This window comes from Argiope bruennichi, chromosome 2, assembly GCF_947563725.1.
Source record: "Argiope bruennichi chromosome 2, qqArgBrue1.1, whole genome shotgun sequence".
NCBI lineage: Eukaryota > Metazoa > Arthropoda > Arachnida > Araneae > Araneidae > Argiope > Argiope bruennichi.
In genome coordinates this window covers 98,185,054-98,207,016 of record NC_079152.1, presented here as the reverse complement: position 1 = coordinate 98,207,016, position 21,963 = coordinate 98,185,054, and the positions used below count along the sequence as shown (strand labels likewise).

The window sequence follows — 21,963 nt, the reverse complement described above, 5'->3', positions numbered from 1 at the left end:
CAGAATAATAAGATAAATTATGCTATAGCTTTATATCTTGAATATAAACATTTTGAATTTTTCATCATTGAAAAAAAATAGGGGGCGGGGGTGGGGTAGTATTTAGAGGTTTATCTCATGATATCCATTTCTGAAAAGCAAAGCCATTATAATGCCATTTAACTTCCAGCACCCCTCATCTTGTAATATCTGCACTCACTTTTTGAACCGGTGTATTTAATATTTTTTCCCTATTGCAAAAAAGTAAATAAAAAACTTTATTTACACATTTAGTGAATCAGTGCCAAGTTTAATTAATCTGTCTGTAAAATTCTGAATGCAAAAGATTTTCCAACTATAGAAATAAATTTCCGGGGAAAAGGAATAATCTCATAGGATTGCAAACACAAAATTTAGCACAAATTTATATGAATATGTATTTAAAAAAAAAGGAAATGACTTAAATATTTTTATTGAAAAATAATCTGAATAATAAACATTTATTATTAAGTAAATTTTATTATGATTATTCCTCTGAATTATTCTATCAAATTTTTAATTTTTATAAAATAAATTTAATTAACATATTTTAATTAAAATAATTTAGGTGCCCAGTTCTCAATACAAAAAGAACACACGCACACACACACACACACACACACACACAAACAAACAAAACTATTGTATTAGCTGTATCAGTTTACTTGTTATTTGGGTTAAAGTGCCTGTTATATTTCTGTTGGCAGCTGATGTTAATTTTCGTTTAAGCCAAGGAGTTAATATACAGATAAACCAAAATCAATATAGTTCTAGAAAATCTTAATCCCTCAAATTTAAAATTCATTCTGCAGTGCTAATGAAGATATTGAAATCCCAAATTACTAAAGAGTTTAAAAGATGTATTCCTTCTCAAAGAATATAGTTTTATTTTCAAGGAAACATTCTTGAATCTACAGTACGTGTAACTGCCCTTGACTAGTCTAAACTGGTTTGACCACGTGATCATGACATATCAAAATTTTTTCCTTTCAGTTGCTATAAAAAGTGGTCTCTTATGTGAATTGTCTCCTTCTGACGTGTATTAAAAAAATGGATATCACTCCCAGAAAAAGGAATAGAATTGTTACCCTTAGTCAGCATACTTCTATGACTGTGAGGGATATTGCTGCAGTGATTGGATTTGGAAAATCAGTGTTTCTAGGATTATTAATCAGCAAAAGAATTTTGGGACAGTGTCTCCAAAATGAAAGAGTAAACGTGGACGCAAACGCAAGACCACACTTCGAACAGACAAATTTCTTGTACGAAATAGTACAATGCATCCTCACAAAACAAGTAGAGATCTTCAGAGAGAATTATTAGCTGCTGGTGTGAGCGTGGATTCATCGACAGTTTGATGAAGGCTTAGTGAAGCGAGGAGATTTGCAAGAAAACCAATCAAAAAACAGTTATTAACATCTGCAATGAAGAAAAAACATTTAGATTGTGACAGGAAATATCAATCCTGGACTGCACAAGATTGGAAGAAGGTTGTATTCAGCGACGAAACGCATTTTCTTGTGCAAGGGTTTCGACCAAGATTTGTCAGGCGAAGTGGTGGAGAATCCATCAGGGAACAACATCTTATTCAAACAGTTAAGCACCCTCAGAAACAGACGTTTTGCAGTTATTTTACTTCTGAAGGACCTGGCAGCTTAGTACCAGTTGAAGGGATGATAAACTCTAAACAATACATTCCTGTAATAGAAAGTAAAATTGTGCCTTTGATGCAAACGTTCGCTGGTAGTGTTGGTTGCTTTCAACAAGATCTTGCTCCATGCCATATTTCTAAGCTAACAAAGAATTTTTTTCAAAAACAGAAAATAGCGGTTTTTGATTGGCCTGGTAATTCTCCTGATGTAAATCCCATCGAAAATTTGTGGAGCATTGTAAAGAGACGTTTGAGTAAAGTGGACTGCTCAACAAAGAAAACAATGATTGAGAATGCTATAAAAGTTTTGTTTCGTAATGACGAGATCAAACATTTATGTTCTAATTTAGTGGAATCCATGCCAAACCATGTACAGGATCTCATTCAAGCTAGAGGAGGATATATTTTGTATTAGATTGCTATACTGTGCATGTAAGTTAACCTATACTAATTAAACAACATTTACGAAAATTTTTGTGTCTGACCCAATTAATTTGCACAGCACTGTATTCAAAATTAAAATGGAAAACTAAAATAGTTTCCTTCAATTCAAATGAAATGTCTTTCCCTTTCTCGCCAATACTCAAAAAATCTTTCAGCTAATGGCAATATCCAACTAATATCCCATGTATTCGATCATAATATTCAGCAAATGGTCATGCATGTGGTCATATAATAGGAACATTTTGATTTAGACTGCCAAAACCTAACTGATTTTTGATTCTTGTTCATCTTTATTTCTTTTAATTGTCATTAAGCAGAAGATAAATTGTGTTGAATTTATGAAGTTGAATTCCAAAGAAATGCAGGTAGGGGTTCTGTAAGATTAATATGCTATATATTCTTCTACAACTATCACTTGTAATATTTCATTTCAATCCTTTTGAAAGCAAAACTAAAAACTGAATTTTATGCTGAATGCGAGAAATTTTTGTTGAATTATTGTTTGAGATATTACATAAATTATGAAAAAATTTTTGTAGTTCACATAAGACTTAAATACCGAGCGATTCTGTTTGCAATATTCATATTCAATAATAATAATAATAAATAAATAACAATAAAGATGATAAATAAAATAAAACGCTTGGTTTTATTAAAAAATATCTTTATATTAATTGCAATTTCAGCATTTCCACTTTAAATTAAAGTTGAAGTTTTACCGGAAATGACAACAAATTAGCAAAATATATATAGTAAATTTAACGAAACGATCTAAACAACAGTATAAGTTTGGTATGACTATCAAAATTTAAAGATTAAAAATGTTTTGTTTGAGAATCTATTAAGAGACCAGTTACTTAAAATATTTAATTGAAAATTGTAGTGAGCGGTAATACTGGCGAACAGGCTGGTCGCCAAAGGCGGCTAGTAGTGTAATATATAAAATATTTTATTTACTTACAGTTAGACACTGACTCTGGTAATTTTTAAAAGTAATGGAGTATTTGATTCTTGTGGAATCTTACATTAAAAAAATGTTACTGGGCGATATACAGGGTGTTTATAAAGTCCCGGACCCATTTTGATGTTTAATAACTCATAAAATAATGAAGATATAAACAAACTTATGGCATTTATTAATGGAATAACTCATATATTTTCCTTTTCAGGTTTGAATATTTTTACTCTTGTAAATATCGTCTGCGCGTGTGGTTAATTTCAGATAATTTCATTTCCGGTCTAAATATCTGTACTTTTCTAAATATCGTCTGCTTATTAATTGCATTTTTCTCTCTTTTGTTTCTGAAAACTATTGCAATGTTATGTTTACTTTTGATGTGTTTGTTCTACGCAGTACTTTTGTATGTGATGTTTTATTCGAGCGGATATTAAGGAGAATGCATACACCACAAGAGAAAGCACAGATTTTATGGTGGTTCATAGAAACGAAATCGATAGTGCAAGCACAGAGAAATTTCAGAAGAATTTACCAAAAAGATCCTCCATCCAAAAACAGCATCTTGCGGTGGAAAAAGAATTTTCTAGAAATTGGAAGTATCGCAGATAAGAAACGTTCCGGACGTCCTTATACAAGTGATTTTGATGTTGAGCGTGTCAGAGAGACATTTTTACACAATCCTAGAATATCTGTGAGATCAGCGGCAACAGAATTGGATATGTCAATTTCGACGGTGTACAAAGTTATTAAGAAAAAATTAAGACTGTATGCATACAAAGTTCAAGTTTTGGAACCGAACAATAGGCCTAGGAGGATGGCCTTTGCAATAGATATGCTAAGGAGGATAGAAGATGCTGCTGATTTTCTGAAGCTAATGTTCTCTGCTAAATGATGCTAATGTTCTCCGATGAAGCATCCTTTCATGTTTCTGGCATTGTTAATCGCCATAATGTGCGCATATGGGGATCTGAAAACCCCCATGAATACCGTGAGGCACAAAGGGATTTCCCAAAGGTTAATGTGTGGTGCGGACTAATGCACGACCGAGTCATTGGGCCTTTCTTTTTTACAGAAAAGACGATCTCATCGGTCGTATACTTAGACATGTTGGAAAACTTCGTATTTCCACAACTAGAAGAGTTTCAGCCACATGTCTTTTTGCAAAAAGATGGTGCGCCACCACATTGGGGTACCATCGTTCGTACTTCTTTGAATGACCATTTTCCAGGAAGATGGATTGGGCGAGGAGGTCCAATTCCTTGGCCACCCAGATCACCTGACATAACGCCGCTGGACTTTTTCCTTTGGGGGTTTGTAAAAGACAACGTTTTCAGGAGGAGAGTGTCGAACATTGATGACCTAAAAGCCAGAATTACAACCGCAATAGGCTCTGTGGATGCCGACATGCTTGCCGCTACTTGGCGTGAAATTGACTATCGACTTGATATTCTCCGTGCGACGAAGGGGGCACACGTGGAAGTTCATTGACATGGGTCATGAAACTTTTTGAGTCTATCTAACCATTTATGTTATTAATTTTAATCTATCTTTATTATTTTATGAGTTATTAAACATCAAAATGGGTCCGGGACTAAATAAATACCCTGTATTTATCATGACTGATTGTTTAAAAAAATAAAAAAAAATCCTGAAAATCTTATTTAAAATGATAGATTTTTGCAAAAATAACAAAAATTATTTAAAATCACTCACACATATTTATTTTTAAAAATATATTCTTTTTTTTTTTTAGATTGCTCGTCTAGTCTTACAGCTTCGTCAGAAATGGCATGCACTGTTCTTAAAGCGCATGCATGCTCCAACAAAAGGCTTAACTCAGGCAGATGAGACTGTAATTCGTACAATTGCTGGTGTACTAGTAGCAGAAGATCAAGCACTGCATTTACAGCAACCTATTGGTATTGGTCAGAGGCCAAGACCTTTAATGTCTGACTACACATCTCCTGTTCACCTAAGAAAACCAATGTCAGCTAGTCCAAACCACAGAAGTCCCAGTTATTTTAATCCAAATAATCTGTATCATTCATCTGGTATGTTTGTTGAATTCCTGTTTTACATCTTCAGATAATTTTTAATGTGATGTGTCAGAAAATATTTGTTTGCCATAAATGCCTATTATTTTATTTATATTATTCAATATGATTTCTTTTTCTAGATATAAATTTTAAAAAATGATTACAAAAATTTTCAAAATTTACTCCCCCCCCCAAACTTTTAATATCTTTATTTATCCATAGATTTCCTTCCACCCTATTCATAATTTTTCATGAGTGTAGGGAATTTCAACAATATATTTTTCAAGTGATATATTTTTTACTTGTGCAGAACTATAATTTTTTGAAATTTTTAAACTTAAAGAAAGTTAGGATTCCATTTTCTTTCCATTTAAAGCAGAATTTTTCTTTACATTGCTCAAATTTCAATCAGTTTTTAGACACTCAATATATATATATATATATATATATATATATATATATATATATATATATATAAAATATGCTGTCTCATAATTTTACTTAACAATTGCAATTGATTCCTCATTTTTATTTATTTTTTAAAAGGATATATTTTGAAAATTAAAAGATGTGTTTTTAAAAACTTATTTAAGCTTAATTAATTCCTGATTTGGGATATATAGAATTTATAAAGTTATATATTTCTCTTTAAATAAAATTAAGCTTGTAATGATGATAATGAGAACACAAGTATATAGCATTTCTTTTTGTAATAATTATGAGCTATAGCTAGCCACCAACACCTTACTCTTTTTTTAAATTCTTCATTAAAAAAAAAGTCCTCACTCTAAAAAAAATCTGATTTTATTTATGAATAGTTTATTATATAAATATTAAAATAATTATTTTAGTGGAATTCATTATTTCAGCTCCGAAATTAACAGTGCTGCAAATATGTTTTTCAAACTAATACAAAACAAATGCAGTTTAATCCTCTAAGCTTGTGGTTCCAGTGTTTTTTAAATTCTTGGCTGCCTTGATCTATTTGGATTTTTTCCAAGATACCCTCTGTAAAACTGCTGCAAGTGCTTTTGCTCCCAAAATATTCAATATTTTTGTATAGCTTAGGTATACATAGATAAAATATGTTTTAATTTGTATAAAACTTTATTGAGCAATCTTTAATAAATATTATAATAAGGTTGAGAGATGATCTTGTTGCATATTTTCTCAAATGGTGGAATTAAACTAAATTCAGCTACACTTTTTGACAGCAGTTGCTAAAAAACCATTTTCTCTCAAATTAGCAGTAGCAAATGGAAATTAAGTTCTCTGAGTTTTTAGGACTTAAGATTGATTTTTCACCCTTTACTGACAACTAAATTTCGGTTAATATGGCTGCTGAATTTTATTTCATTGTATTGTCAAAAGAGTTGTTTTTTCTGCAGCCATAATTGCATATAGAGCTTTGTTATTAAATGGTTCTCGAGTCTATGCAAAATTATCATTTTGAAAGTTATTTCTCAATCCAGATAAGTGTATGCAAAAATGATGATTTATGAAATTGAATTAAAATTTTAAATACCAATTCTGAAAATTACATAATATATTGACACTTCTATATAGAAATCATGAGTCATTGGGACATTGTTACAAACTTTTTGGGAAATAATGTGCCACATCATCTCTTCTAGTTTTTTCACATAAACATTTACAGCAGATTTTTCAAGTTTATTTGCATATTTTTTTTCTTAAGATTTCGTATTTAAAATCTCCTTTAGCTTTCAAGCTAAATATCAAAAAGGATGTTTTATCAACTTTACTTAATTTTTACTTTAATCTTGCTTTAAAAAACACTGGGATTTGGGATAAAGACACTGGGATATATTGGGATGAATATCATAATTTTGAATCATGGCCAGATGATGAGAATGCTGCCAAACTTCTATACAATGCTAATGGGAGGAAATTTGGTCTTGATGGATTTAGAGTGCATCAGACCCACTTACATAGTTGTTCTTTGATAGAATGGTATCTTGAATCTAGAATGTTCCATTTCTATATCTGAGTCTATACTTCCAGGACATTGTAAACCTTTTTTCAACTTTAAATGTTCATTTCATAAGAAGTTGAAATTATTAGATCTAGATAATTGACTGCTTGTAAGGTTGAAAAAGAGCAATACTAAGTAACAAAAATCTTTTAATTATCTGAATTATATTTTAGAAAATCAATGATATGTCACTTTTTAGTAAGTAATTTCTTGCAGAAGAAAATAAGTATGAAAAAGAAAAGAAGCAATATTTAAAATGAAAAACAGTAAGCAGTACAGAAAAAGAAATAAAGGAAAGGAAGATGAAACTTAGGCGAGAGAAGGACTAAAAAAAATGTATCAGGTGCTCGGGAACAAAATCAGAGCTATGAAAATTTCAGCACAGTTGTGGTTAATTTCTTAGGGAGAAAATATCATCTTCGATTTTTTATCCTCGATATTTTATTATCTTTTAACTATATGTAGTAAATAAATCTTGGATGTTCACCAATATGCAACCTCATTTTGTTTCTCTCTTATTTTTTGATTAATTTTCCATATTCTTTTTTCATTTTTGGTAGACAAACCACCACTGGAGTATTTATGTATTTTTTAATAAATATTAGTCACATTCCAAAATGCAGTTCTTAAATATTATAATATTCATAATTTAAGTTAAATATATGTAATTTTACATACATTTATTTAGCAAATACATTTTTTTTCAGGCTTATCATGTTATTCCGATGAAATGCCAGGCATGTCTAATGCTGCCACATCTCCTTCAAGTTATAATTCTTCATTTAGTAGCTGTAGTCAGCAAAGCAGTCCAATGTCCATGCCTTTCAATCCAGTTCAAATGTCTTCAAAGCAAGAATTTTCTCAGCCTTGTGTCACTAATTCCAGAATTCGATATTTTATTATAAAAGCAAATACTTCAAGAGTTGTGGAAGTTTCAATGGCAAAGAATATTTGGGCATTTACAGCTACAACAGAACGGAAATTAATGTCAGCTATGAAAGTAAGTTTTATTGAGTATATAGATGTCTTTAGGTCACTGAATAACTTTTTATGGCCAGTGATAAAACTTCTACTTTTGTCAATTTGGTCTATAGTAGTTAATATATTTTAAGATTCTTATGTGCATCTGTAATTGGAAACCAGTTACTAATGACAGATTACTGTTACCACAAAATTAATTTTAGAAAATTGTTGCAATAGAATTTTTTCTGTTTTTTGGAAATGAATGTTTTTTTTCAAACTGCCAATTTAATTATATGTTAACTTTGGGTGAAGGAAAAATTTAATTGGCATTCATAAAGTAATGTTGTATTTGCATATCTGCATTTGTTAAATTCTAATCTTTTGATTGTGTACGTGAAAGATTTGTAAGATGCTTTAGTAAGTGGCAGTTTTTTTTTATGGTGAAAAAGGGGCTTCTGTACATACATACACACACAGAGATATATATGAAATGTCTAGCCCAAAACTAAATATATATGAAATGTCTAGCCCAAAACTAAAAGAGTTGCATATACTATATTTCTTGTTATTCAAGTTTTGGAAAAATAGCGATACAACAACAACAACAAAAAAACCCTTTTATAATGTTCATTTAATCACTTTGGATATCTGTAAATGCTAAATGAGTTTTTCTAGATTTAGGTTGGATAATTTTGGTATTGTCTCATTTGGAAAGACCTGATAGTGATGTTTTGAGGATAAAAATTTATGCAATTCCTTGTTAAACCATCAAAGAATATCAGATTAGCTTAATATATCTTAGTTAATTATTCAAAAACATTTAAAGCATATTGATAAAATCAACCAAATTTTTTTGAGTCAAATTAAACAGTAAAAAAAATTATTATTAGATGCAAAGATTATTATTAGATTATTATTATTATATGCAAAAACAAAAGTTGGGATTTTGTATTTGATAATGAAGCAGACCAAAAGGGTGGTAATATTTTTAATTCAGCCCAGTGTTATAGATAGATCTAGATGATTATAATATAAACTCATGATTGAGATAAATGAGAATTAGAGATAAATTTTGAATTTTTTATGTTTTTCATTTATGTACTAGCTAATTTTAGAAAATTACTTGTCATTTCTTAAAAACTGATATTATATTAAATTGTCTATCCTCTCTATATTATTTTAGGAAGGAAAAGAAGTTATTTTAATATTTTCGATACAAGGAAGTGGGCATTTTCAAGGATTTGCTCGTTTTACACCTCATCTTTCAGACCAACGTCCTCCTGAATTCAGTGCAGCTAATCTTGGAACATGTTATCAGATTGAATGGATTAAAAAGTAACAATTCTTATTCCACGTTCATCATTTTCTGGGTCTGGGACATTAATTCAATAATTTAAGTTTATTGTTTCTAATTAGTTTTTAATGGCAAGATGCCAAATTCTTGCATATTCCTATAGTTTTTTTATTGCACATATTTGTAGTGTTAACTTATTTGAAAATTTAAAAGGCTGTAAAGGAACCTCTAAAGATGATATTATGTTACTAAACATAAAATTTTAAAGAGTTCGAAACTAATATTCCTGATTTTATAAGAAACATTCATTTTTATGTAGAATTCAGAATTTTTTGTGGTGGGATCACTTTTTCAAATAATGAATTTAACAAAAAGTTTTAAGAATTTATTTTCAAAGTGAATAGTTTTGTATTAATAAATAAATTCTTAAATGTTAAATTAATATGCCAATTTATCGCATATGTTTTTGAATTAGTTTTGTAAAATGAGGCTTAATAGAAATGATTTCTAACTTGAAATTGAAAATTGAGTTGAACAGATACAGTAAAATTGCTAAGTTCATGCCAAAACAGTATTTCATAACTATTGTATGGCATTGACATGCAAAGTGTTCTCTGGCATGACAAGTTTATTAGAGAATATGAGAGAAAGTTTTGGGGAGACCACTTACTCAGGTATATTATATGAATTTCTGGAACCCATTATGAAGGCTCTTGTTTTTTAGAAAAACTTCTTATGCTGCTGTGAAATTAATAAAATAAAGTAGTATTAACCATTAATATCTAAAGTATATTGTTTTTGTTACTTTAGGGATTGATCAGGAAATTAAATTTATTATAAAATGCTTGTGAAATTTATTTGAGATATTTTTTTAACAAAGTTAAACAAAGTAAAAATTCTTTTAACACTTTTTTTTTCTGATAGAGCGAATATCCCTTTTCAAAGTACTCGACATCTACAAAATGCTTGGAATGAAAATAGAAAAGTTCAGATATCACGAGATGGGCAGGTAAATAACATTCTTAATTACAAACATTTTTTCTTTTGGAAATTTATTTATATCAGAATTGATGAGAAGGTTAATCTTTAGCTCTAATAAAAATTCACTACTAAACATGTAAAATGTTATCATTTAATGATTTAATCATTTTTTAAGTTGCTGAAATTAAATATTCAGCAAAGTGTATAGAAATAGAAAAGATGGCTTATTGATGAGAATATATTTAAAATTTAATACTCTTCTATAAATATGATATTTCATACAGAATGCAAGTCTTGGAGCTTTTTGTGACATTTTGGTAATTTTTCAAAAATATTGTTAGATTTAGTGATTTAAATGCAATGGGAAAGAAAAAGTTTCCTTTGAGTGAATATAGTATTTGGTACACATAATCTACCTCTTTTTGAAACATTTATTTCCAAGATTTATTATTGTCTTTGAAAAAGTAACTTTCTGCCTTTTGAAAATTTATAAAGGTATGGTAGATTAGAATGGAATAAGGTAATGTTTAACACAGTTTTTTCTGGAAAAGCAGTGACAATACATTTGTGGAGGTATGTGATTTTCATTCTTGCCCCTTCCTTTGACTCTTTGAGGCATATGATTTTAAAGAAAATAAAATTCTATTTGCACATAATTTTTTATTATAAAACATTACTCAAAGTAGAGAGAGAGAAAACATTTCAATAAGTCTCTCCTTTACTGGGTAGAACATATAATCCCACCACTTCACAACTTAAAAATTAGCAAAAAACTCAAATAATGTGTGTGTGTGTGTTTTTTTTTATTATAAAACAATTTAAACACTGATGAAAAAGCACATACTTTTAAGAATGACAAAAATTCATCCAATGCTCCAATCTTAATCACAGCAACACACATAACTTACCGATGCGTTTTGATTTGTATAATTTTTTTCACTTATTTACACATTTCCCATTAATGTATAGCATTGCTATCGGAATGAAAAAATTTAAGTAAAATATTGAACTATATGACTATGAGTAACTTCAACTTTTTGTAATGGGTTAAAATATATCCCACTATGCATAAAAAGCTAAGTAAAAGATAAGGGCAGGTTTTAACCCCTAATAGTTAAGCTCAGTTTAGCATTTAAATTTTACATGACAATTATATATTTCTTCAAAATTATTTATTGCATAAAAAGAATGGTATGAAGAAGGTACATATTCTTAATATTTATATTGGTTAATTTTTCTTTTCACTTAACCCTATTAATCTCTAATTGGGCATCAGTGAATAGTTATTAATCTTTGTTTGTATTTGTTGAAGAAATAAAATGTTCAGACAGAATGATTTATAAGATTTTAAACATTTTGAGTTTGTAATATATAATTGAATCTTATATTGTTAAGTCTTTCCTTTTACTTTCTGACATATGATGTATAGAAAAAATAAATATTGCAATCCTTACAAAATTGGAGATTCATCTCCCTGTTTCAGACATTCTGAATCCCCCTACATTTCCACCCCCCCACCACCATTATGGAAATATTTTTGTTTATGTAACTGCGTAAGGGCAAGTGAACATGATAGCTAAAAATGCTAAGAGCTAGATGGATAAAATTTAATATACAGTTTAAGATCCAATGCAGATCAAATTTTGGGAATCTGTGAACAAATTGACTGTCTGTTCATCTGCATATTTCCATTCATGTAAATGCTACCAACTTAGATAAATGAAATTTGGTGTAGGATTTTGATGCCAAACATTTATAATTCTGTGCCAAATTTTGTTTTCAATCAGTAAAAAAGAAAGAGAGAGAAAAAAAAAGTGATGGTGGGAGGGGTTGTGCTTACTCAGTTTTCTTCACTCAAGTATAAAACACTTGTGTGGGATTTTGAAAATAAAAATCTGAGCATTTTTGGCATTAATGGCTATGCTTAAGGTCCACAATTTCTTTATGCAAAAGTATACCTTCATTAACTATTCTTACAGATTTACATTTAATTTTTATCTGATGACAAATATATTTGAAATTTTATTATATTGATACATTTTTTCATAGGAATCTATTAAAGTTAGTGAAGTATGTAATGAGTGTTTTTCTTTTTGTGTATATGTTTTGCAGAATTGTAATTGTAAATAATTATTATTTTAGGAACTAGAACCAAGTGTTGGTGAATCCTTGTGCAAATTGATAGTAAAAGGGCAACCTGTTTTCACAGCAGATAGTATGAAGTCTAGTAAGAGGAATATGGTATATAGCAGAGAAAATTTTTCTGATTCTTCTCCTCTAACCAGAAGTCAAATGCAGTGGGATCAAAATCTGCCTTCTTCCTCATCGTGGTATGATCCAACAGTAATTAATCAAAAATATTGGTCTCAGTCAAATACTTAATTTTGCTCATTTAATTTATATTGGACACATATTCAACTGTGATCCAAAATAATTTTAGCATTTAATTTTAAAATCTTTATATTGAGTCTCTATATTTGCGTGGAAATGTTATAAGTATTTAAATATTTTGCTGTAATTGTAATCTTTCCAAATATATGGAATAAGTAATTTAAATGTTCTTAAAAATTGTGTGTTTGTATGTGACTTCAGTGTAAATATTTGATATGCTTAGTGTTTACTATTCTTTAGAATAACATTGTGGCACTAATAATTATCCATTATTTTTTAAATTGTGACTTTACTTTTTGATGTTTTTCAAACTTTAGAATAAAATTCCTTAGTCAAATTATTTGAATTCAGTTTAAAGTAAATTATTCTTACTTAGATGCAAATATTTCATTTTAATTAAATACATATTTATTAAATCTTAATTTTCATCTTTGAAATAGTTTAAATCCTCAGATCCTATCAATATTAAAGTTTTTTTTGTTTTTTAAAATTTTATTTGAGGATTTGATAGTTGGAAAAAAATATATTGAATATAAGGAAGGAAAGAAAGGAGAGAGATCTGAGAACTGTTCTGAAGAAAGAAATTGAAATTATTGAAAAATTTAATAATAGTATTGAAAATGTATATGTCAGAAATAAATTATTTTGATAGCAGGTAACATATTACAGACAGAGCCAGTCTTTACCCAGTTGCTTCCAATAATACTGGAATTCCTTCCATACTTGACTGCTATTCAACATATCCAAAAATAAATTTAAAAAATTTAATAAGTTTATTATAAAATCATTAGAATTTTTATCAGTGAATATTTTTTAATTTCTTAGTTTATTATTAATAAATGTTTAAAAAGATGTAAAAATTTATGAATATATTTTATCTGCCTATTTTAGTTTACAATTAATCATTTTCTCTTGTAGCATTTTAAGGAATTTTTCTCAATTTATAACTTTGGATAAATTTTTGTGGCAGCACCGAATTAATTAATTCCACATTCATTATTTTGTATATTTTTTTTACATTATTTCCTTACAGAAACATGATTTGTTTTAATAGATCTAAGGTTCTTCTTTAAATACATGCAGATATAAATTAATATATTCCTAAAATAAATCAGTCAAAAAAAAAAAAAAAAAAAAAAAAAAAAAGGAAAATTTATTAAATATTCAAATGAGAAGTAAAAAAAAAAGTTTTTTGAATGCCACAGACATAACCATGATGAATGGAAATTCAATTTCAAAACAGTATTGAATTTCAAAAAAATTTTCTGCAACAAGATAACCTTTTATAGCAATTTTGATAGTCTTAAATAATATAATTTAATTCTTTTCTACAGATTCATTCAAATAATAATACTAATTTTAATTTAAATCTGGAAATTATTTTTATTTAATCTCCATGCATTTGAGATATATAATTTAGTTTTCTTCCCATTATACTTTGTAATGGATTTTCATTCACTTCTTGATGTGGTAGTTTGATTTACTTTTACTAACCACTGCATTTTAGTGGTATTACCTGGTAGTGAAATTGAAAGAAAATAAATCATTTTGAGAATCTAGAATATATATAATAATTATAACAAAGACCTTTAAATAATAAACTCCATAAAAAAATTGTATTTTTAATTCACTAATGAAAATGTTTTTTGTTTCTTAATTAAATTAATATTTATTAAAAGTTGGTTGGAATCCAGGTAATATTGAATGCTATTCCCCCAAAAATCTTGCTCTTCCAAAGGTTGGCTCTGATTACAGAATAATATACGTAATTTAATATTAAAATTCTGCTGGCTTTATTTTGGTTTTCATGAATACTTGCACAATTGTGATAAATCATAGATTGATTTGTAAAATATTATAAATTTTATTTAAATCACCAATATAATAACAAGTTGTGGATTTTATTCAAAGAGAAAGTTTGCTGTTAAGTATATTGCAAGGAGTGGTGAAAAGTTTCTCAACCTTAGTTTTAAAACCTAAACTTGAAAGTTCAGGAAAAAGTATTTATTGAGTAAATGATGGGTTTTTCTTAAGTTAATTCTTCTAATCAATGAAATAAAGTGTTGATACAAGAGAAGTTTCTTACTGGATAACTTTTGTATGTCAAAATGTTCAAAGTAAGTTTTTTTTGTACATTTTTTTTAAATATAAATATTCAAACAATATTTGTGCTTAAAAAAAAGATATTCAGCTGTAATAAAATAATATTTGCTTTAGAAAGCAAACAAATAGTAACTACTTTTGCATTTACAGAAATTTTTAGCTTATTTTTTTTACTAGTTCTGGTTGTTTTAATATTTTTCCATTATTTTTTAATTATATAGGAAGCAAAAAAAGCCACGAAGGAGAAATCGTGCTAAAAAATCTCAAACGGAAACTAAAGGATAGTTTCATTGTTCCAATGAGGGAAAATAATAGGATTTTTTTTCCCCAAAATAATTTATGTAAAAATATTAAGTTCTACTTGCATGGTTTATTTATTTATTTGTTATGTTATACTTTTGATAATAAAGCAGCTATTTTAATTCCATATTATTTTTTTATTTCTTTCATAATAAATTATAATTTTGGCATCTTTTTTATTTTATTTTCATTAAATTATTGTTAACAGCAATGTTTATATTTTAGACTGCTGACTGAAATAAATTTAGTGATAGCAAAAAAGATTTCTTATTCATGTTCCGTCATTGTAACTAATAAATGAAAAAAGACAAACAGAATGATTGCTTTTGTTTAATGTCCTTTCCTTTCATGGGGAAAGGGAAATTTTATTTTAATGAAATGCAACTGTTATTTTCCCATGTAACTTTAATATCCAAAATGAATCCAATAAAACAATCATCATGTTAATTTAAACTGAAACAAATAACTTATTTTATGAATATTAATGGTTTTGACTGCAAAAACTTTAAGGGGAGGAGGGAAACATAATATACAGATCTTAGGTAATATCTTTCTTTCTTGACTTCCATATGCATGATAGAAAAAAATATCTTAAGCAATGGAATAAAGCAGTTGAAATATGTACACTGTATAATTTATGATATATATAGTTTAAAAAAAATTCTTGATGTTTAAAAAAAAATGTGCTACAAAAGAGAATAATTGCATTGATATATTTCAGAAACATTTCTTAACACATTATATTTATAAAATGTTCTGAACTTCTGCAGAATACTAATAAAGAAGTTTTATGATTACCAATTAGATTTGAATGTGCCAAAAGTGGAGTTTTATAGTTTTTAGAGGCAATGATTAGGTCTGCTGGCAGATCTAAGAATCGTTATGTAACTAAGAGAAAACATAAAATTTTAATGCAGTAGCATATTTTATGATAGAAGAAATAAAAATGATTCAGATATATTTTTCTTAGGAGTAAATTTGGTATTTTAATCCTAAAGTAAGCAACACGTTTGTACCAGATATTCTCAAAGTACATTTGTAATAAATTATATAATTAATTATATTTTTTCTTTAAAAGATCTTGCTATCTGATGAGAAATAGTATAATGATATATAAAACATCAATTTTGTGAAAATCATAAATGCAATAAAGTTGATTGATATTATATAAATTTTTCTCTCAAGTTTTATAATGAAATTTATTTAGATGATCTTTGATGATTAATATCTAGTGTTGAGTTACAGTTTATTGGAAATAGACTTGGCAATTGCAATTTTCCTGGAGGAACATTCATATTTTAATAGATGCATACCCTATTCTTCCAACAGTCAAATCATGAGTAAGTTTAATGTGTTTTAGGAGCATTTGCACTTCATTATTTTGTTGCAATCAAAACTCATTTGATGGAGATCTTTAAAGTAGTGAATGTTAGTTTTTAAAGTAATCTATAAGTAAAATCAAACACTGATTTTGGCTCGTTTGATCTTTAAATAAGAAATAAAATTGTTATAGAAATATGCACACCATATGCAATTTTAAAAAACTTTTTTTTCTTCTTTTTTTTTTGTGCGTGTGCATGTGAAAATTTTTTCAAAAGTTATCAAACACACTAATTTCAGTTCACCTCTTGAATATGTCACACATTATCATACTTAGTATTGCAATTTTTTTTTTTTTTTTTTTTTTTTTTTGTTCTGAATCTTTAATGACTTTGTCAAGTTTTTCTTTTTCTTTCCTCCTATGTTAGTTTGTTAGCGAGACAGAAAAATAAGCGATAATTCTGTGTTGTATTTTATGTACATCTGAAAGGTCCATAATATCAAAACAGTATTTCAAGAAAATTTTTAAAAACTAAATGATGTGGAATCTATTATTCATTACTGTGTAAATATTTTGTGTTTAAATTATTGAACTTCAAATGTTAAGTGTTTAATATTATATAAATAAAGGTGTGTTTAAAACTGATTATTGTTTTTATTGAATTAGAAAATTTAAGAATTCATAGTTATTTTCTAACAATACACACTGGAAACCAAAACCACTCTAATAATTAGCTAACCTAAATGATTATTGTGAATAATCAATCACAGGGGATTTTTAATGTATGCTGTAACACATAAGTTAATTTCTTTTCTTAATTTATATTGATATGTGCATAAAAATCTTTTCAAGGAAAAATATATCTTAATACAATTGTTTATTTCTATACCAATATCGATGTATTTACATATAAGCTGCCCATCCTATGTACATTTGACTAAGGTTCCTAATATCTACAGCTTCCTGAAAAGTGAGAAAGAAAAAAGTATTAAGATACAATGCCTTTAATTATAAATTTTCAACTTGATAGTAAGAAACAAATACATTAAATCCAAATCAGATATTTATAAGTTAATAAAACAAACCATAGTGTCCCCCCCCCCACCTGTTTGTTAGAAAATTGTAGAACAACATCTTGATTTATTTATTGAAGTTCTATTTTTAAACGAAACATTCAATAATTGAATATTATTACTGAAGATAATATTTAGTTATACATTTCTCAGAATTGAAAATGTTTTGAATAGTTGTAAAAAATTATTTACAGTAATAATCAAACTTTAAAGATACTTAAAAAGAAAAAAAATAATGGGCAAACTGATATAGGACTTGATTCCCATATTTCAGTCAGCTAAATTAAAAATATGGCGAGGCAATCTTTATGGAAAATCTTTTCTAATAAACCCTCAAAGGTTAAAAATACTCTTTACAGCAAGTTAAAAAAAAAAAAAAAACTGAAGGAATTTGGCAAACTTGTTCATTAGTGCCTAAACTGAAAATCTTAAAATGATAAGCAAGCTCTAATTTATCCCCATGAGTTAATGGAGTTGAGCCATTAAAAGAAATTTAACAAACATGCAAATGAGCATGGCATTTTTAAGACCAGCGTTCTGAAAAAGAAGCTAAACAGCTCTCATTTTACTATTGGAACAAAAATGTGTTTAACAAGATCTAAAAGGCAAGGAATATTGAATATTTTACGAACAAATAAAAAAATTATTGCATTTCTAATTTGTGCATTATTTTAATAGAATTTGGATAATATTTTATCAGATAATATTAATCAACACCATATATGTAAGGTGAGTTTGATCTAATCTGCCAAGCGAAAGAGGGTGGCAGAAAAACCCACGTGGTTCATAACGACCTTTTCTCTTACCATTTGCAAGTTTTAGCAGAAGAAAGTAATTATGCTACTAATCGTATAAAACTTTACTTTAAAAAGTTTTTGACAAATTTAAACGTAAAATAAGCATGTAGTTTGAAAGAGCAAGCAAAATGCTATTAAACGACATCGTTTTCATCAGAACACAGTTAAAGCCGAGCTACAAATGCAAACTCGAATTGTCGGCGAATACCAAATATCTTTCTAGCTGCAATTTGCTGCTTTACTAAAAAAAAAAAAAAAATATTAGCTTTCCAATAAGCCTATAATAAATTATATCAATGTTCTAATTCTGGAGAAATTTAGATTTTCGCTTGCAATACATCAAAAATCGATGTTCTTCGAAAGACATTTGTCGAAAAATCGGTAAATGAAAGGATGTATGAATAAATAAAATATATGTATATCCACTTATATGAATTTTTCCGATATGAAAATATCTGTTGGATTGTTATCGTTGTGTTTAATACTTAATAAAAATGCTACTTTTCTTATTTGTCTTTAGAATTTCTATCCTGAACTTAACTAAAACAGTTGGACAGGAAATTAAAATCAAGAACAACAATGGACTCTTGAAAATCTTTTTTGAAGAAGGCCGATTTTAGTGAGATATTACAAAAAACTACATTTTTTCTTGCACTAGAACACTGATATGTTTTATTCCAAAGCTGTTGAAATGGAAGATTTTTGTGTAAAGATTTATTGCAACTAGAAAGGTATTTACGGTATTCAACATTACAAATTTTTAAGACAATTCGATTTTACATTTTGTCAAAGTTTCAGTGCTTGTAGTTCGGCTTTGAATCCAGGTATGCTAATGAAAATGATGTCATTTTATAGGACTTTTCCTACACTTTCAAAATGTGTTCTTATTTTACGCTTAGATCGGCCAGAAACTTTTTAAATTTGGATTACTGATAGCACAATTACTTATAAACTAATTATCTTTACCGTTTATAAATATGCAGTACACTCCTGAGTATCCGGCCTAATGTGGCGGAAGGACTAGCTGGATAGGCCGGAGTTCTATGAATTCATTTCTTTGCCCACCAATACCAGATAACAAAGTTTTTATACAAAAATTTATTTTATAATACGTATTTTCATATTTCTTATTGAATACTAAAATTCTCCATTTATCTCAATGTGAACGTGGGCGCCGGCTCGGTGAATCATAGAAGCAGTTGCCGGTAACATACCGAGTTAAAATTAAAGGTTCTGTACCGGTAGTTTATATGCGTTTATACACTATATTGCATGTTTCAGGATTTTATTAGAGAAAAAGTATGTTAAAGGATATAAACTGTTCACATTTTAACAGAAGTTCTCTAATGCCCGACTAAAATGCAGGAAACATAAAACAAAACATTAATGTAAATCGTGGGCCTAATTCTTACGAAAATTAGTACAAACTGATTTTATTTTTCACTGATAAATGATTACACAGATACGAAAAGGTAACGAAAGAGTCAAAACTTACATTTTTAGGTTTTGAAAACGTCCGTAATAGACGACTTAATTCTTAACCTTCCTTATTTAATTACCATAAAAGAAAACTAGGCCGAAGAGTACAGAAGCCAGATAGTCGCGAACCAGATACTCGGGAGTGTATTGTAATTTGTAAACGGTAAGAGATAGGACAAAGTTGCCGTGGTGTTTTATGATCTAGATGAGTTTCTCTATTACTCTCTTTTATATGGCAGATTGGATCAAACTCATTCCCTCTATATTTTATTGTCTGATATAATTTTTGATAAGAAAAAAAATCAAACACTAAGTATTTAGCCATTTATACATAAAAAAATATATGATAAAATATTTTATATAATTATACAATATTAGAAAAATCGTACCATGAAAACTGTAATTTTTTTTTTTTTTTTTTTTACAAAATATGAAAAATAATTTATACCTGTATGAGATGATTGACTTGACCTTCAATAGATAGTGGTAATCCCTGCCGTTTGTTTTTATACTTAATGATTCCATTCAGCCTCAACTCGATATCTTTAACATGTGTCAAACCCTTGGAAAAATATATTTGTGCATGAAAATCATGAATTTACTATCATAAGTCATATTAAATCATCAGCTGTAATTAGGAGATGACTTAATTAACATTATTTTGAACAGATGAATATCTTCAAACATTAAAGCTAATTGTAAGGTGATAATAAATCCAAAAAAATAAAATTTTATTGAGGTTTGAATGCAAGCATATTTAAACACAATAGTTATGAGATATTTTAAAAATGGAATGAAAAACAAATGTAATGTAACTTATTATTTATTTAGTGGACTGAGCAAAAATGCTTTTGTAGGTGAATTAAACTTTTACATTTGTGGGGTAAATCTGATTCACATACTCGTTTTCTTTAAGAACAATTAAATCTTTAGACATATACAGGGTCTTCCAAAAAATAGGAACACATATTTATTTTCTTAAACACTGAAATTAGACATGTATTTCCAGTTATAAAATTTCATTAAGTAAAGTATACAATTACATGCAAGCACTTTCATTTCTGTAAAGTTTATTATTAAAAGTTACAAAAATCACATTTTTATATAGTCTACTCAGTGAAAAAATATCAATTAATAAAATGTTTCTTTTACATTTATCTTTAAGCATATGCAATTTCATGTTTCTATCAGTAAAATTTGCTGAAATATCAAAGAAATTTTTTGGAATTTCAGACTGAATTGTTTGAGTGAATATAATAACAATGTTATTACTCTAATTTTCTGTCTACATTTTAATATATCTACTTATATCCCAGAAAGAAGCAGCATTTTTTAAAAATGAAGGCACTAAAAGTTTTTTCCCCTCCCTGCTTGATTCTGCACTTAATTTTATTTACAACAAAATATCATAAAATTTATTAAAAGCCTGCCTTATACCGAAGTCTACTCAAAATGGAAAAAAATAAGCTGAATCTTCATTTCTTGATCACAACAAAGAACGAGGGATGGAAGAAATATTTGTAACAATAATAAGCACAATATGAGTTTGATTTCAACAACAAAATATATTGTTATAAAATATACTAAAAATATTTTATAAAAATTAATTAAAAATAGAAAGAAAAATCATATAGCAAAAAATCTGGTTTCATTTAAAAGATTTTTTGAATTTTAAGATGCTGCAAAAATTATTTTTCTGCTGTAATATTTTTGAAATTATCGCAAAGTAAATGCCAAAATTTTGCTTCACTTTTAATTTATTATTTTTTAAAAAAAATAATAGATATTCAACCTAGTTATCAATGGAATCACAATATACAGTGCTGGTCAAAATTGTGGACACTTTTGAAAATTTTTATGCTTTTTAACTTTGTATACTTATAGAAAATGTAACATCCCACAAAATGCAAACTCTTATATATCATTTTAAAGAGAATTTTATACTGATCCAATTCAAAAAGCAAAATTCATATATTTACAATACAAAAAAAGTTGAGCAGCAATAATTATCGAGGTACATTAGATGCTAATGATGAGTTAACAGTACTTAGTAGGGTAGCCTTTATTTTTTTACTACAGCTTCATACCGATATTTCATTGTGTTGAAGAGAGTTTTAGGTTCTTCCTTCATTATTGCATGATGCCAGCCTCAATTAATCCT

At 27.9% G+C, this 21,963-nt stretch overlaps 2 protein-coding genes across 7 annotated transcripts in view; one reads left to right on the top strand and one right to left on the bottom strand.

Annotated features, from left to right (window-relative positions):
• The window catches only part of LOC129989660 (3'-5' RNA helicase YTHDC2-like), a 60,768-nt gene extending 43,670 nt beyond the window's left edge, over positions 1-17,098 (top strand). For all 3 annotated transcript variants that reach the window (XM_056098092.1, XM_056098091.1, XM_056098090.1), the window contains exons 22-27: positions 4,825-5,122; positions 7,808-8,100; positions 9,247-9,398; positions 10,282-10,366; positions 12,481-12,668; positions 15,054-17,098. In XM_056098092.1, the coding sequence (XP_055954067.1) occupies positions 4,825-5,122; positions 7,808-8,100; positions 9,247-9,398; positions 10,282-10,366; positions 12,481-12,668; positions 15,054-15,117 (1,080 nt within the window). In that variant the 3' untranslated portion in view covers positions 15,118-17,098. The remainder of the gene's footprint in view (positions 1-4,824; positions 5,123-7,807; positions 8,101-9,246; positions 9,399-10,281; positions 10,367-12,480; positions 12,669-15,053) is intronic.
• Positions 17,099-17,316: 218 nt separating this feature from the next.
• Positions 17,317-21,963, bottom strand: part of LOC129960043 (serine/threonine-protein kinase ATR-like) — a 74,256-nt gene continuing 69,609 nt past the window's right edge. For 3 of the 4 annotated variants that reach the window (XM_056073064.1, XM_056073075.1, XM_056073089.1), the window contains 2 exons: positions 20,251-20,364; positions 17,317-17,416 (listed from right to left, as the gene is read on the bottom strand). In XM_056073064.1, coding sequence (XP_055929039.1) covers positions 17,357-17,416; positions 20,251-20,364 — 174 coding nt within the window. In that variant the 3' untranslated portion in view covers positions 17,317-17,356. The remainder of the gene's footprint in view (positions 17,417-20,250; positions 20,365-21,963) is intronic. The other variant, XR_008783515.1, reaches the window with a different exon arrangement.